Here is a 17,812-nt window from a genome sequence, read left to right as displayed (position 1 = left end):
CGGTTCTCCATTGTTATTGTTTCGCCTCGGCTTCTTCCAGAAAAGCACCACTGCCTCTGAATCCGCCTCAAATAATCTCACCGTCAGGAGGTCGGCCACTTCGTGATTATACGGCTGGTGAGCATGAATAGTTCCCCCTTCGGTCACCAACAACAGTTAGACGCCCTGCTCACCATCGTCCACCACAACATCCATCGACAAGTAAGAATTACCAGGTAAATAAGCTTTGCTTTTATCTTTTTTATCGTTCGATTTTGTTCTCTAAAATCGCCATTCAATTTCTCCATTTTGGGTCTTCCCCGATTTAGGGTTTCACCTGTATCGTTCGTCTCACTTGAAACTCACCTTCAATCTTTAACCCTCCTTGCTGAAAACCTTCTTTATCACAAAAAAAAAAAAAAAAAAAAAAAAAAAAAACTCATATTTCTTACTCAGTCTCTTTCGCTCCCTAAAACGCTTTAATCCCATCACATAATTCGGTTTCTGGTCTCGCAAATAGTCTCAGCAGCCCTGCATCTCCGTTTTTTTTAGTTTTTAGGGTTTTGGTTTTTACGTCGATGCTTCTGGCTGTTTCCTCTGCTCCGGTGCTGCGTATCTGCTTCCCTTCATCTGAATCATTCCTCTCCCAGGTTTATTGTTTTTAATTTTGTTTTTTTGGGTATTCATGCCTTATCTTCCGGTAGGCTTTCCTTCGTCAATTCTGAATTTCACTCTCCGATTCTTTAATTTTTGAATTCGATTTTTGGTTGGTTGGGTTTTCAGAATCTTAGCTTCTCCACTGCCATTGAAGCACCACTCTTGCAGGTGATTTTTTTTTAATTAATGTTGACTTTTGAGTTTTGATTTTACTCTTCTCATTGCCATTCTATCTTCTATCATCAGACATATCAACCACCAAAATGACTTATTCTAAGAATGCATACTCCATGTGCTCGGGAAGGGCTTTCAGCTCGAGTTTTGGTTTTGCATCAGCCACCACGACGTGGTGATCCTGCCACGTCGTGGTGTCGTGGTTTTTAATTCCAGATCATGAATAAAAACTTTGCCACGTCGTGGCATCCTCACCACGTCATGTTGTCTCTTCTGTCTCTTGTATTGCTTTATTGTACTCGCCTTCTTCCAATAACTTCTCCAATTCTTGTAGGTCGAGTTCGGGATCAAATTTTCCTTCATCAAGCACCATAAATCCCTCATTTTCTTTTTCTTTCCAACCCACTAGCTCTTTTTCCAGTACTTCATCCAACACATCAACTGAAAACGCCGTATCATCACTCTTCCTTGAATGTTTGATCGCCCGATTAACACCAAAAGTCACCGCTTCTTCTCCAACACGTAACATAAGCTTGGAATCCCTTATATCAACTAAAACGCGGGCGGTGCTCAAGAATGGCCTTCCAATAATGATCGAGACTTGCTCATCTTCCTCCATATTGTGACATCCCCGTTTTCACGGCCAGAAAAGACTGATTTTGTTTATGCTTTATAAAAATCAAAGTACCTCTTTTTAATAAAAATGTGCGGAATTTGTTCCCAGTGAAACATGATAAATACGTTATCAGGGCATTTTCGAAGGAAAATATTTTTATTCATTTTAAAACATTTGGGATGTTATCGTCAATACAGAAACATAAGCATAAACATAACTTACATTCATTATCACTAGTGATTTATATCTCCTTAATCTCTTAGTGTAATGTGACTTCATGTCAACACCTGTGATATAAATAAACTGAGTGGGTCAGGTTGGTAAACCTGGTGAGTACATAGGGTTTTCAACCCACAATAATATAATTGTTATGTTTAATCATCAAACAAGTAACCCAATTACCCATCCCCATTATCTTTTTTACTCTTAAGGATCTACCTTAAGAATCAGTTATTTCTCATTCATTCATTCCTAAGGATTATCCTAAGGAATAGGTACGAAGTCCATCGTTGTCAATGATACAACTGTCAAGCACAGCTGCTAGTTCTATCACTTAGGCGCAACTGCCAGAATTATGACATTCTATGTGAGGCGCAGCTGCCAGTATTGTCCTTCGAGCACAGTTGCTAGGGTTATCTCGTTTATTGACAATATCGTTTTCGAGAGTCCACTCGCAATACATGTCAGTGGTTTTTTAGAGTACACTGGTGAACACATCATTCACAACACCTATAGGTTGCGAGCCTGCTAGTGTTCCACTGGACTGTCTAGAATAGTCTATGGTTGTCATCCATACTATGTTAGATGACGGGGCCAGCATTTGGGAACAAGGCTTCTCACATTGTCCACCTCTCACCCTTACCTCATGGTCTATATCACCTCTCAACTCATCATCCAACTCATATTTCATCTACCCATATTTTACCCAACATATTACGTAGATATAAATACATATACAGCTTAAATCATATAAAGCTTGTATAAAATCGTTCATCCAACATAGATAACACGTATACAGATAATATGCACACATAACACGTATTTTATATGAAATACTTCATATCTATGTGTAAGATGAAAGGGACCATGCACTCACTTGAAAAGGTGGTGATTCCGAACTCAGACAACGCTTCACTTCTTAAAAATAATTTCCTTCGACGAAACCTAGTATTATTACCACTAAAGTTTAGTCTATTATTCGCCGAGACTAATTAATAGTCTAGCTATTATTACTATTATATAAGCGTTAAACAATACTTATATAACCCATAATAATAGCCAAAGTACTTATTATAAGTTCCTAATAACGTTGCTATAATTAAATAAAAGCTATATTAAAAATAGCGTAGGTGTAGCTCACTTACAACAGGTTTTCTAGAAAACCGGGCTTTGCTTGGAGCAGTGTTCCCGCGCCAAAAAGCTCTTCTTCTTGGAGCCGTCGAGCACTCCGGGGCTTCTGCCTCCTGCTAGGGAGGTTCCCCTAGGCTTTTCGGGGGGTTTCGGGGCTAGAGAGAGAGTAAAGAGAAGAAAGAATGGGAAAGGTGTGAAGAAAATGAGGGTGGAAGGGGTTGTATTTATAGGGTGAAATATGGTTGAAATTGGTGCCACATGTCACCATCTAGTGGCAAGCCTTGGGGAGAAATCAATGGCCAAGATTGTGCCATGTCATCCCTTTTGCGACAGCACCCTGCCGACTTCTAAACCCCGTAACTTTCGCATACGAACTCCGTTTGCAACGTTCTTTATATCCACACGTAGGTAAAAATAAGATCTACAATTTTCATTTTGACTCTGTCGGCTAATTCTTGACCGATCTTAAATTTAACAGTACGATGAGATTATACTATTAAATGTCCGCGTAAAATTCATAACTTCTACATACGAACTTCGTTTTTGTCTGTCTTTTTACCGTTGAGTTCATATTAATGAGATCTTCAATTCTCATTTAGGTCGCGTAGGCCATAAACTGCTTGATCTAAAATCCGAGTTCCGGGGCGTGCACTACTATGCCAAATCTTAGAAAATTCATAACTTCCTCATACGAAGTCAGATTTGGGCGTTCTTTTTTTGTATGTTATCGGTTTAACGTATACTAGAAATTTTGTTTAGATCACTAAGGCTAAAAAGTACTTTATCAAAAATTCACTATTTACGTCTCCCGGTGCCGTGCCGATTTTGCCGTAAAACTTCGACATGCCATAACTTCTTTGTTATAACTCGGATTTTGGCGTTCTTTATATGTACGGAACCCTTGATACATATTCTAAAACTTGGTTAAGGTTAATACTTATAAATAATATTCCATTAAAAACTCATTTTTGACGCTCATTGTCTCTAAATTGGCTAGCCCGAATCTACGGACGTTACACATATCCAAAACAATAAAATTTGCGGGGAAAACGAACTTGTCAACTTTCACTAGCAAGTCCTCACAAATACCGCTTGGAAATGTCATAGTTTTATTGGCCAAATGAATAACAATGCAGACCAGTCTTGGCTCGGGAAGGTCGAGCTTCTTGAAAAACGAATAGGGCATTAAGTTAACACTTGCTCCCGAGTCTGCTAGAGCATGACTAGTTGCAAGATTTCCAAATTGGCATGGCAAGGTTATACTTCCTGGACCCCCCATCTTCGTTGGTAGCATGTTTAACATAGCAGCAGAACAAGTTTCATTCAACACTACCTTAGATAGCCCCTCCATCTTCTTGCGGTTTGTTAACAAGTCCTTGAGAAATTTGGCATATTTAGGCATTTCAGCTAAAGCCTCAAGGAATGGAATGTTGATTTCAAGAGATTTTATATGATCTAAGAACCTCCGGTAATCTTCATCATGCTTCTCTTGAATTGCTCTGCTTGGGAAGGGAAGTAGTGGACGATATGGCTTCACCGGTTCGGTATTTTTCTTCTCAGTGTCTTGCCACGCCATGGTAGATTCACCACGTCGTGGTGATTGCTCATACTCGTTTTCTTTATTTTCTTATTGTCATTCCTGTTCCAAATCTAGTTTGTTTCTGTCAATAGGGGTTAAGTGAGTGATAATTTTCCCACTTCTAGTGGTGATGGCTTGAATGTGAGCTCCTCTCGGGTTTTGTTCGGTATTCCCCGGAAGTCCTCCCTGTGATCTTTCATTTAATTGGCTAGCTAATTGCCCGAGTTGCTTCTCTATAGTGAGGATTGAAGCTTGTTGATTATTAACTAGTGCTTGTGTATTTCTCATTGTCTCTTGTTGTTCCCTCATGAATACTTGTTGTTCTTTTATCGCTGCTTCAGCTCCTTCGTGCCTTTTTTCGGAAGCGGCTATAAATTGGGTAATCATATTTTCCAAGTCAGATTTCTTTTCAGCTTATGGTTCCTTTTTTTGGTAAAACCCTCTTCCTTTTTGTTCATATCTCTCTTCCTTAGCCTTTTTGTATTCTTCATAACGTATCCAATTTTTCTTGGGTTTTCTCCAATTGTCATCAAAACGATCACCGCTCGAGTAGAAAGCTTGAACCTTCCAGTTTCCATTTTCGTCTGTCTGAAAGTCCAACTTAAAACGGAGTGTTTACATTTTGATTATCCATTCTATCCAATTTATAAGGTTATCCATAATTTAATCTAACTTACATGTAATATATATATATATATATATATATATATATATATATATATATATATATATATATTAAAGCTTCTAGTGCATTTTGGCTTGTTAAAACCTATTATAAATATTTGGTGTATACATTTGAATTATTTAATAGCATCATTTGGCTTGTCAAAACCTACTATAAATATTTGATGTAGGAGTTTGAATTATTCAATAACATAACATGTTTCTTCATCATTCTTAAATTTATCAAAACCTACTATAAATATTTGATGTAGGAGTTTGAATTATTATAACACCCCGTTCCTAAGAGTATCTAATTATGAGTCCCCGAGATTTAAGAGAAATGATATTTTGGTCATCTTGTGGGAAAAAGTGGAAAATGAGGGGCAAGCATGAAATTGGGAACTCACCGAGTACGCCCAGCGTAAGCTGGGATTACGCCCAACGTAAGCTGGGATTATGCCCAACGTAAGGCGTATATGGACGCGGGCGCAAGGCTGAGTACGTCCACCGTACTCTCAGAGTTCTAAAACCCTAAATTTAGGGTCAGCCACTATATAAGGAACATGTTGGTGCATACCCTAGCCTCCTTAAGCTCACCCTTAACCTCAGAAACCCTAGAAACTCGTATTCCCTCCATTGTTGGGTGTGTTTGGCCTTGGAAGCTCATTTTGGCAAAAGAAAAGCTAGAAGAAGAAAGGAGAAGTTGTCAACGAAGGAAAGGAACGATTGGAGCTTGTAGATCTGAAGAGATATCATCCTTTGGAGCTTATTTGAGGTATAAAGCTTCTTGCTTGCCATTTATTTTGCATAGATCTATGTGTTGTGAAGCTTTGACACTATTCTTGTCCCAAAAGTCCTCATATTGTTGCATGTTTTGAGTTGGTCAAGATTATTTGTCCTTTCAGACCTTAGGAGAGGTCTTGAGTGAGAACAATGAGGTCCCAAGGGCTGAGGTTGTTCTATGTGTGAGATAAGTGGGTCTTAATGGATTAAGACCTTGGATTAAGAGCTTTATGGACGTCCCAAATGATAAAGTTTGAGACTTCATGAATCTTAGGCATATTTGGCCTAGGGATCTGAAGTTTGGGCTTAAGAGCTTAAGCCATTAAGAAGTTATAAGGACATAATGAGTAGCGAAGTTACGCCCCGCGTAGCGAGTCAGTGCCCCAATCCCTTGTTGCGAATCAATGTGTACGCCCAGCGTACCAAGGAGGGTACGCCCAACGTACTCCCTCTGTTGGGTTTTCATTTTGGGCCTTAGGGTTTGGGCTGTTATTTGGGCTGCTGGATTTTGGGCTGTGACTGGATATTATGGTTAGAGTATTTTGGGCCCATTGGTTGTTAAGGATCATGAGTTTAGGCCCATTTGGTGAGGTGGGCCCAATTTAGTAAATTGGGCCAATAATGGGCTTTGTTTTGGACTTCTGGACTTTGGGCCATTGGTGGGCTTAGGAGCTTACCTAGTGTTGGGTCGGATTGAGTTACCCCAATAATGGGCTTTGTTTTGGACTTCTGGACTTTGGGCCATTGGTGGGCTTGGGAGCTTACCTAGTGTTGGGCCGGATTGAGTTAGGGGTAAAATGGTCAATTTACCCTTAGAAGAGTATTGTGCTTGGCCTAATGTTTATTTTGTGCTATGTTGGCTAGTTCGGGATTTTCGATGAGTCGGTGATTCGAGAATCTGCATCCTCAGTTCAAAGTTTCGGCAGTGCGAGGTGAGTTATCCTCACTATATCGATAGGGTCTAAGGCACCAAGGCCAACCCTTTATCGGATTGAGATCCGGGTATTTGTTATTATGTTATTGCTTTGATATTTTGCATCCTGGTAGCTAGGATGGTATATGTTAGAGACCTGGTTAAGGTCGGTTCCCTGATATGTAGGGTGATGCTATGCTAGTGACCGGTTAGATCGGTATCCTGGTTAGGATGATGATATGTTATGTGATCTGTTTGATCGGCTTGTTGACTGTGAATTGTTATATGATTGTATGTTTATGTGCACATGGTTGTTTGGACTGGAGTTGGGTTGAGGTGGTTCCTGCTTTGTGCTATAGGCCAAGATACCCAGGGCGGACCGGTTGTCCCGAAGGCCCAACGAGCGGTCCGGATAGGCTGTAGGCCCCAAGAGGGTGGACCAGACGTGCCGAGGCTCGGAGAGTGGACCAGGCCGACTGAAGGCCCGGTGCGGGCGGACCAGTCATACTGTAGACTCAGAGAGTGGACTAGGTGGATTGAAGGCCTGGTGCGGCCGGACGAATCACACTGCAGACTCGATGTATATGGCTAGATTCGGAGGGTGGACCAGGTGGACTGTTGGCCGGTGCGGCGGACCAGTCTCACAGTAGACCCGAAGTGCATGGTTGTTTTGTGTTCTGATATGTTATGTATGCTATTTATGATATGGGCCGGAAGGCACTATGTGATGGGCCGGAAGGCATTATGATTTGGACCGGAAGGTCGTAGCCTGGAAAGGCGTATGTGTGGTTGGTATTTTGGGGATATCTCACAAAGCTTTCGGGCTTACAGTTGTGGTTTAATGTTTTTCAGGTTCTTCAGGAGACCGTGGCAAGGCGAAGGCGTGATCGTATCGCTCCTCATGTTTATATTGTGATGTGATTCTGGGAATACTCTAAATAAATTGTATTGAAAACCTTTTTGTAATAATTTAATGAAATCAGGTTGTTTTTGAAAAGTTTAAATTGGTTGGAATTTTTCGGTCGTTACAAGTTAGTATCAGAGCCTTGGCTTGAGTGAATTGGAGGAACACTCATGTGACTCCAGTCTCAAATCGAGGAGAGTTTTCAAAAGAGAATTTAAAATGGTTTTCAAAATGAGTAAAGGAGGACGCGGAGGTACGATCAGCGGGAGCCAGTAAGTAACCCCAAAATACCATACATGATATTTGTTTTTGAGCTTTGATAGAACAACATGCTAGTGATAGGCTAGGGATCTTTAGGATTTCATGATAATGTTGCCTGATTTTGATGCCTGTTAGCCTAGGGTTTCCTTGTGGGAGGTTTCCAGTGTTCCTCTAGTAGTGAGGGTTGAGCGTTTGTTATGCATGTTTTCACTAGGGTGTTGTGGTAGTACTTCATACAAATATGGGTAGGTGTGGAAGGTAGTATGGGCCCGTACTACTGAAAGCACAGGACCCATATGCGTATCAGGGAAACCATGACCTCTAGGGTTGGGTTGAGAGTTGGTTCCCGGGTTAGTGGGAAGTGTCTGAGATTTTGTGGTGTTTTTCAGAATGGAGATTCCAAGGCATGCTGGGAGTGAATCTGGGTCAGGATCGGGAGCAGGAGAGGGAGTTCTGGGCGGGTCAGTGCCGCCCGAGTTTATTTGTCAGATGAGCACATGCGAGTTGGATGCGAGGATTCGTGAGATCCTGCGTGATGAGATTGCTGCGTTGTTCCGGGCTGAGTTGCCGGAACTGTTTGGGTCGATCAAGACCGCCATGGTTGAGTATTTTGATGAGCGCTATGCAGCTCTCACAGAGACGACTACTGTGGCGGCTACAACGGCTGTAGCAGCGGCAAGGGGAGGAGTTGGTCGGGGTTTTCAGTATCGGGACTTCGATAATATGAAGCCTCCCACCTTTGATGGAGTTCAGGACCCGATTGTTGCTATGAGATGGTTATCGGACGTGGAGGGGTGTTTCTTCACGTGTTCACGCCCTGCTGATCAGAGGGTGAGGTGTGCTCTGAACCTGTTGAGGCTCAGGGCGAAGGATTGGTGTAGATTGACCACGGGGTCATATTCGGATGCGCAGAGGGTTGCGGTTTCATGGGATCAGTTCAGAGAGATGTTCAGCACTCGTTACGTTCCGCGAGTTGAGAGAGAGAGAGAGATTGGCTCATGAGTTCCTTGAGCTGAAGCAGGGTTCAGAGTCAGTGACTGAGATCACCAGGATGTTTATAGAGAGGGCAATGTTCTGCCCTGAGTTCGCTTCGGAGCAGGCTCAAATGTCTCGATATCTGAGCATGCTCAAGAGGGATATCAGACAGTTTGTGTCTACGCACAGGTTCGAGACTTTGTTGGAGTTACAGGAGGCCGCCAGACGGCATGAGTTAGAAATTGAGTTGCAGTTGCGTGAGCTGAGACAGGCTCCGGTGCAGTCGCAGCTGGCGCCAAAGGGGTCCAAGACCGTTGATTCTAGAGTGGGAGATCTGAGTGGCCACACTTGTGGGAAGTGTGGGAGGAGTCACACCGGAGTTTGTAGGTCCGGTGGTGGATGCCGCAAGTGCGGAAAGGAGGGGCACTATGCGAGGGATTGTCGGCAGTCAGCACCGGTTCGGGATTTGAGGATTTGTTATCATTGTCATCAGGTTGGACATTTGAGGGTCAACTCTCCACAGCTCGCTGCAGGACCGGTGCAGGCTCCAGCACCGGCCACTTTGAGGATCACGGGTGGAGGTCAGGGTGGAGCGGAGCCCCCAAGGACTCAGGGCCTTGCTTTTCAGCTTACAACAGAGGAGGTCAGAGCAGTGCCGGATGCAGCCGCAGGTACGTTTCGTTCTTGATGTCTTGTTTATCTTGTGATTCTGTGGAGTATTGTTTATCTGCTAGTCTTATTATGTGGTTTTCAGTGTGGTATTTGTTGTTCTTTGAGGGTTATGGTTTGGTTATGGATCAGTGTTGGGAATTTCATTGGTTATCTTTCATGAGAGTTATTAGTGGAAATCTGGCGTTGATCTGAATGTCGGGTAGCATCTGCATTCTGAGGAGTGGTTAGCTGCAGATTGAAGTTCTTTTGAGCTCGGGTCGATCAGCGTTGATATGTGTTTTGTGAAGGTTGCTTGCGCTTGCGGGACGCGGTTCGCGTGTAAGTGATTGTGTTGTGTAAGGTTGTTGAGGTAGGTCGGTGATAGCGACCGGTGGTTGATAGTTAGTGCCCTAAGTGGGGGAGGATTGGAAAATTCTCCGGAAGATCGATGAGCATGTGAGGCTGTTTAGCTGTTTGGGATTCAGCAGTGTTCTGTCAGCCAAGAGCGTAGGCTGGTATGAGTAAGTGGCAGGCATGCGGGGCGGGATACAGACCTAGGGCATTTGATTGTGGAGGGCCTGAGATCACGCCAGGATTGAGTATGTATGATGGAGATGGAGTTCGGAACCCCTAGAGGGCTAGAACAGTATGCATGAGAGGGTTTCCCGGAGAGATAACTCGGAATGATGGATGCTAGTTGAGCGGACCGGATAGACTGAAGGTCGGCAGGCATACCAGTCAGGTCGAAGGCTCGAAGAACGGTCCAGCCAGGCTGAAGGCCCTGGAGGGCGGCCCAAATTGGCTGAAGGTTCTGAGAGTGGTCCAGATTGGCTGAAGGCCTGGTAAGGCGGTCCAGTCATGTTGAAGACTCTGCAGGTATTGTTAGATCGGTTCGAGGAAATGGATTGAGTATGTCGCAATATGTTAGCATTGGAAGGTCTGGCCCCGGGTATTAATCTCGATTAGTGGAGATGGTGCATGGACTCAAGAGTCCTTGCGAGCAGATTCAGAGCATGTGTGTTGCATGGATAGCGGTTACGCTATAAGGGAGTGGTGTAGCGTCGGGCGAGCACCGTGGCACTTGTCGCAGTGACAAGGCGGCCAAGTGGATTCCTTTGGTAGGGAAAGAGAGAGGAATATAGTTCCAAGAGGGAGTGTAAGTTCACGAAAGTCAAAGCAGCAACGCAGAGTTGTGATTGGAGTGATCCAATTAGGGTCTTTGAGCAGCATGATTGCGGCAGGGGTATGGAATCACATCCAGATGGGATGTCTTCTGAGGTTGCGGAAGGATTTCCGCAAGGGTAGAGCCAAGAGGCTCAAAAAGGATGCTGGGAGGGAGTCTTGGATTTCCAGTTTGATTCTGATTGAGGAATTGTGTATGTAGTGGTGATTCATCCTGGGGGATGTTTGGAGGTGTCGTTAGTGTGGCGGGTTTTCCCATTCCGAGGGTACTAGAGCTAGTTCAGCATGTGCGTGCGATTGCTAGAGGAGAACTCATGGGAGTTGCTAGGAGACTGAAGAATGTGTCCTTCTGTCAGCATGGAGTGGATAGAATTGGACTCGGATCGGGAACCTGGTGGTTTAGGGTTATATCTAGCTTGTAAGAGCCAAGTGATTGTTGTGATCAGGATCGAGGAAGTGCCATGGAATGGTACTCGGGCGATAAGTGTGGAGCCTGATAGGTGTGGTTATCAGAGGGTGAAGCCGGTGGCCGGCTTGAGGCGGTAGTCAGGACACCGCTAGAAAGGAAAGTAAGTTTCGGGTTTCGATGGTTGCGTCTTGAGGATCCTGGTTGGGTTAATGCCAGGTGGTGCGTGGCGGGAGAAGTTCTGGAGTAGAGGTGCCGAAGGCTTCGAGGGCGAAGCCTAATTTAAGTGGGGGAGAATTGTAACGCCCCGTTCCCAAGAGTATCTAATTGTGAGTCCCCGGGATTTAAGAGAAATGATATTTTGGTCATCTTGTGGGAAAAAGTGGAAAATGAGGGGCAAGCATGAAACTGGGAACTCGCCGAGTACGCCCAGCGTAAGGCGTATATGGACGCGGATGCAAGGCTGAGTACGCCCAGCGTACTCTCAGAGTTCTAAAACCCTAAATTTAGGGTCATCCACTATATAAGGAACATGTTGGTGCATACCCTAGCCTCCTTAAGCTAACCGTTAACCTCAGAAACCCTAGAAACTCTTATTCCCTCCATTGTTGGGTGTGTTTGGCCTTGGAAGCTCATTTTAGCAAAAGAAAAGCTAGAAGAAGAAAGGAGAAGTTGTCAAAGAAAGAAAGGAACGATTGGAGCTTGTAGATCTGAAGATATATCATCCTTTGGAGCTTATTTGAGGTATAAAGCTTCTTGCTTGCCATTTATTTTGCATAGATCTATGTGTTGTGAAGCTTTGACACCATTCTTGTCCCAAAAGTCTTCATCTTGTTGCATGTTTTGAGTTGGTCAAGATTATCTGTCCTTTCAGACCTTAGGAGAGGTCTTGAGTGAGAAAAATGAGGTCCCAAGGGCTGAGGTTGTTCTATGTGTGAGATAAGTGGGTCTTAATGGATTAAGACCTTGGATTAAGAGCTTTATGGACGTCCCAAATGATAAAGTTTGAGACTTTATGAATCTTAGGCATATTTGGCCTAGGGATCTGAAGTTTGAGCTTAAGAGCTTAAGCCATTAAGAAGTTATAAGGACTTAATGAGTAGCGAAGTTACGCCCCGCGTAACATGTGAGTACGCCCCGCGTAGCGAGTCAGTGCCCCGATCCCCGGTTGCGAATCAGCGTGTACGCCCAGCGTACTCCCTCTGTTGGGTTTTCATTTTGGGCCTTAGGGTTTGGGCTGTTATTTGGGCTGCTGGATTTTGGGCCGTGACTGGATATTATGGTTAGAGTATTTTGGGCCCATTGGTTGTTAAGGATCATGAGTTTAGGCCCATTTGGTGAGGTGGGCCCAATTTAGTAAATTGGGCCAATAATGGGCTTTGTTTTGGACTTCTGGACTTTGGGCCGTTGGTGGGCTTGGGAGCTTACCTAGTGTTGGGTCGGATTGAGTTAGGGGTAAAATGGTCAATTTACCCTTAGAAGTGTATTGTGCTTGGCCTAATGTTTATTTTGTGCTATGTTGGCTAGTTCGGGATTTTCGGTGAATCAGTGATTCGAGAATCTGCATCCTCAGTTCAGAGTTTCGGCAGTGCGAGGTTAGTTATCCTCACTATATCGACAGGGTCTAAGGCACCAAGGCTGGCCCTTTATCGGATTGAGATCCGGGTATTTGTTGTTATGTTATTGCTTTGATATGTTTGCATTCTGGTAGCTAGGATGGTATATGTTAGAGACCTGGTTAAGGTCGGTTCCCTGATATGTAGGGTGATGTTATGCTAGTGACCGGTTAGGTCGGTATCCTGGTTAGGATAATGATATGTTATGTGATCTGTTTGATCGGCTTGTTGACTGTGAATTGTTATATGATTGTATGTTTATGTGCACATGGTTGTTTGGACTGGAGTTGGGTTGAGGTGGGTCTTGCTTTGTGCTGTAGGCCAAGATACCCAGGGCGGACCGGTTGTCCCGAAGGCCCAGCGAGCGGTCCGGATAGGCTGTAGGCCCCAAGAGGGTGGACCAGACGTGCCGAGGCTCGGAGAGTGGACCAGGCCGACTGAAGGCCCGGTGCGGGCGGACCAGTCATACTGTAGACTCAGAGAGTGGACCAGGTGGATTGAAGGCCCGGTGCGGCCGGACGAATCACACTGCAGACTCGATGTATATGGCTAGATTCGGAGGGTAGACCAGGTGGACTGTTGGCCGGTGCGGCGGACCAGTCTCACAGTAGACCCGAAGTGCATGGCTGTTCTGTGTTCTGATATGTTATGTATGCTATTTATGATATGGGCCGGAAGGTACTATGTTATGGGCCGGAAGTCATTATGATTTGGACCGGAAGGTCGTAGCCTGGAAAGGCGTATGTGTGGTTGGTATTTTGGGGATATCTCACTAAGCTTTCGGGCTTACAGTTGTGGTTTAATGTTTTTCAGGTTCTTCAGGAGACCGTGGCAAGGCGAAGACGTGATCGTACCGCTTCTCATGTTTATGTTGTGATGTGATTCTGGGAATACTCTAAATAAATTGTATTGAAAACTTTTTTATAATAATTTAATGAAATCAGGTTGTTTTTGAAAAGTTTAAATTGGTTGGAATTTTTCGGTCGTTACAATTATTCAATAACATAACATGTTTCTTCATCATTCTTAAATTTATCCCCAATGATCTTAAAATACAATAATGCGATCAAAAGAGCAAATAAAACTTGCATAATTCATTTTTCTTGAAAATCCTAACCCATAAAGTGTTTTAACTAGAAAAAAACACAATGGTTGGAGAATAGAACTTTATAATGGAACTTTGGGGTTCAAACTATTGAGGTTGGAGTCTGATTATCACTTTGATCTTATTGTCACTCTAGGCAAGGGCGTATTTATATAGCTTCAAGGTGGGTCTTAGGACTCACCTATTTGTATTAATAATAGTATAAAGTATATATGAAAAACATGGGGAACGGTCTATAATTTTTGAAGTTCCTACATTATAATCTTTAGCAAAATTAAAATGTATGAAGCCCATATTTTATAGACAAAATTACATAAATGGTCATTGTGGTTGACACAATTAACCAACTCTAGTCCTTATGATAAATTTTATGCATAGATAGTCCATGTGGTTTCAAAATCTTAGACAGTCATTTTGGCTAATGGTGGTAACTTTTTTAGTTAAGTCACTTGTGGAATGACACATTTGCCCTTCCTACCATAAGGACCATTTATGTACTTTGTTCGAGCCATAGGGACCATTTATGTAACGTCATCTATTATTTATTATTATTTTTATTTAATTTATTTATATTACTATGATTTAGATTTTTTTTAACGTTTTGTTCGGATATATTATTTAATGTTTTTTTTCACTTACAATTTTTGATATTTTGTTCATATAGTTTTTCTAATTTTTTGAACAATTTCTTCTAACTTTTTTTTTTTACTTTTTGTTCGAATATATTTTTTAATTTTTTTTTACATTTTGTTTGTTTGTATTTATTAAAGATTTTATGATCATTGTAATCATAATTTCTAACTTAATTTACTTACAATCATATTTTCCTTTTTATTTTTTTTTTGTTCTTTTAATATAAATAAAGTTTTATAAGTATCATTTTATAACTATATAACACATATAAGGTCGTATAATTATTATTTATAAAGCTTTTTATAAACATTTTTAATAAAAAAAATACAATTTTTTTTGTTAAGTGTGAATATGATTAAGACAAATTAGGTACACATAGACTAACTTAAGACTGTCTCGTAGTCTTGATGAGAACCCCCATGTCATTTCACATTGAAATTAACTTTAGTATTTTCAAGTTATTTAATTCTTTTAGCCATTTTTTATTAGCCTATATGTTTTGATTAGCCTATCTATATTAATCATATTCACATTTAACAATATTTTTTTATATAATTAAAAAAATATTTACAAAAATAATAATTATACAACCTTATATGTGTTATATAGTTATATATTTGAATTAAAAAAATAATAATTGTATAACCTTATATATATTAAAAGAACAAAAAATAGAAAAATATGATTGTAAGTGAATTAAGATACGAATTATGATTATAGTGACCATGAAATCTTTAACAAATATAAACAAACAAAATGTAAAAAAATCATTAAAAAAATATATTTAAACAAAACGTCAAAAAAAAAATATAAGAAATTATTCAAGCAAAAAGTCAAAAGAAATATTAATAAATGTATTCAAATAAAACGTCAAAAAAAAATAGAAAATATTATACGAACAATATATCAAAAAATGCAAGCAAAAAAAACATCAAGAATATATTAGAACAAAACGTCAAAAAAATTCTAAATCATAGAAATATAAATAAATTAAATAAAAAAATAATAGATAAAGTAACATAAATGGTCCCTATAGCTGGAGCAAATTACATAAATGGTCCTTATGGCATGAAGGACAAATGAGTCATTTCACAAGAAACTTAACTGAAAGAGTTAACACAGTAAAAAAGAATGTCTTTGTAAGATTTTTGAAACCATAATGACCATCTACGCACAAAATTTGTCATATGGAGCAAAGTTGGTCAACCACAATGACCATTTATTTATTTTTGTCTATTTTATATTTAAAATCCATTTAAAATAGCTCAACTTAAAAACTTAAAGATTCATGTTGTAGAAAAATAAAAAGTTAAAGAATTTAAGAAGCTAGCTAGAATTGAGTTCTACTAAATCTAAGGACTTTAATTATAGGATCAATCAGACAATTGTACCACCAGGAGAGTTGACTGGGTAAAAGGAACATGTCCTTGGCAACAAGAAATAAGAGTAACTTAGACATAACAACATTATCACTGTAAATGGTGGTCCTCAACTTTATTTACAATGTCTTGTGAAGACAAAGTAATTTTTACATAACAAATTATCAATGTAAATGGTGCTTCAAACTTTTGAGTTCAAGTACTAACAACAACACGATCTGCTGACATCATCATTGCTATCAATCAATAATAAGATAACAAGCCATAAGTAGAGTGGGGTTGGGTGGGGGTGTCTCCTGATGCACAGTAAGAAAGATCGATATAATGTAACATTTATTAGAAGTTACTTGCTGCCAAAATGACACAGGTCATTATACAAGGGGTAGGTTAACTTTTGAAAACAACATTCAAGTCTTATAAATGCTATTCCATACCAAAAATAGACATTAGATGTATATACTAAACTTAAATAGAAATAAATAAAAAGAACTAGTTTATCGATCGTATAATTATACAACTACGTACGACCATGATGATGATGGTTATGTATATATGCATGTATATATGTAAGGACATGGTCATGGATATGCTTTAAGAGTGGCACCACAAAACGTGCAGACAATGGCCTTGCAAGATCTCCAGTAAAATGGGATGCTACAAAATCTGGTTTTCGTTATGATTTCACCCACGCTGGCTCCTCGTCTGCATCTTGAACACGATCCTGCCACCGGCTTTGTCTTCTTGACCTTACGTGTTTGATCCACCAAAAAGCAAAACACCACCATATATTTGTATCTATATATACGTATATCTTTATGTATATATGTATATATAGAAAGACCAGAGAGAGAGAGAGAGAGAGAGAGGGGGGTGAAGGGGTGGGGTGGGATTTGAAGACGAGGGATATTGAACTGAAAATGTTTGAAGAAGTGAACGTGGGTTTATGAGATTTTATAAGCAAAGTACCTTGTACCAGGGTGTCCATTAATGGGAACTTAACTCCCACTAGTTCAATCACATCCATGTCCTAATCTTATCAATTACGTTACAACTTACAACTAATTATTCTTATTTTAATTAATATGTGAAACGTGACATTTTTTTTGAATCACTAAAATGACCAAACGTGGTAGGTCGATAACACATATGCCATCATTTTCAACTAGTGACAAAAAGTAATTTCGGAATATGTTCGCAAAAGTCGTGAAGTAAGGTAATACAGAAGAATCGTTACTATTTAGGTTTAATGAAATATTTGTTGTTATATAATTATTATCAGTTTTACCGGAACAAAATATATTTTTTTTTCAATCTTTTCTACCATCTTCAAACCAGTCTCTTTTAATTGATAATGAATATATAAAACAATAATCTTAGAGTACTTAACTGTAGACTTGTAGTGGGGGACGTAGGAGAAAGTTAATTAAAGTGGAGTATTGTGTGATATTTGATTAACCGAACTTCAAATATACATCTGGTATAACCTGTTATAGGATTAATTAATTTGATGGAGAGAAAATTAAATGTCGTGCATAATCACATCATCATGTTAACTTTTAAATATCCTATGATGCGTATTATTATCCATATAAGTGATGATTTATGAATCTTGTCTATTTGATTATGTTCATCAGCATAAAGATACACATGGAAGTGGGGATTAAAGATACACATGAGATGTTTGAAGACGCGAATGTGGGTTTATGGGATTTTATAAGCAAAGTGAGCTACCTTCGGACGATGGTTCACCCATTAATGGGAACTTAACACCCACCAATTACTCTAGTTTTAATTTCTCTTTAAATTTGTGATACGTGACATTTTTTACACTAATCCAAATGTTACATTTAAACCATATGTATATGTTGATATGGTACTTTTGACCTGTTTAACGATAATTGGATTGATACGGAGTATATTCATCTCTAATTAGCTAAAATTAAAAATAGACAAAGTTTCAAAAATGGTCCATATGGTTTTTGAAAA

At 40.4% G+C, this 17,812-nt stretch overlaps 1 protein-coding gene across 1 annotated transcript; it reads right to left on the bottom strand.

Annotated features, from left to right (window-relative positions):
• Positions 1–16,140: 16,140 nt before the first annotated feature.
• LOC111904877 (uncharacterized) lies at positions 16,141–16,737 on the bottom strand. The gene has a single exon (XM_023900587.2). It carries the CDS (start codon positions 16,609–16,611, stop codon positions 16,405–16,407), a length of 207 nt encoding a protein of 68 aa, XP_023756355.1. The 5' UTR covers positions 16,612–16,737; the 3' UTR covers positions 16,141–16,404.
• Positions 16,738–17,812: the final 1,075 nt, after the last annotated feature.

The sequence above is a fragment of the Lactuca sativa genome, chromosome 7 (assembly GCF_002870075.4).
Source record: "Lactuca sativa cultivar Salinas chromosome 7, Lsat_Salinas_v11, whole genome shotgun sequence".
In the NCBI taxonomy this organism is placed as follows: domain Eukaryota; kingdom Viridiplantae; phylum Streptophyta; class Magnoliopsida; order Asterales; family Asteraceae; genus Lactuca; species Lactuca sativa.
This window is presented reverse-complemented; position numbering and strand designations above follow the sequence as displayed.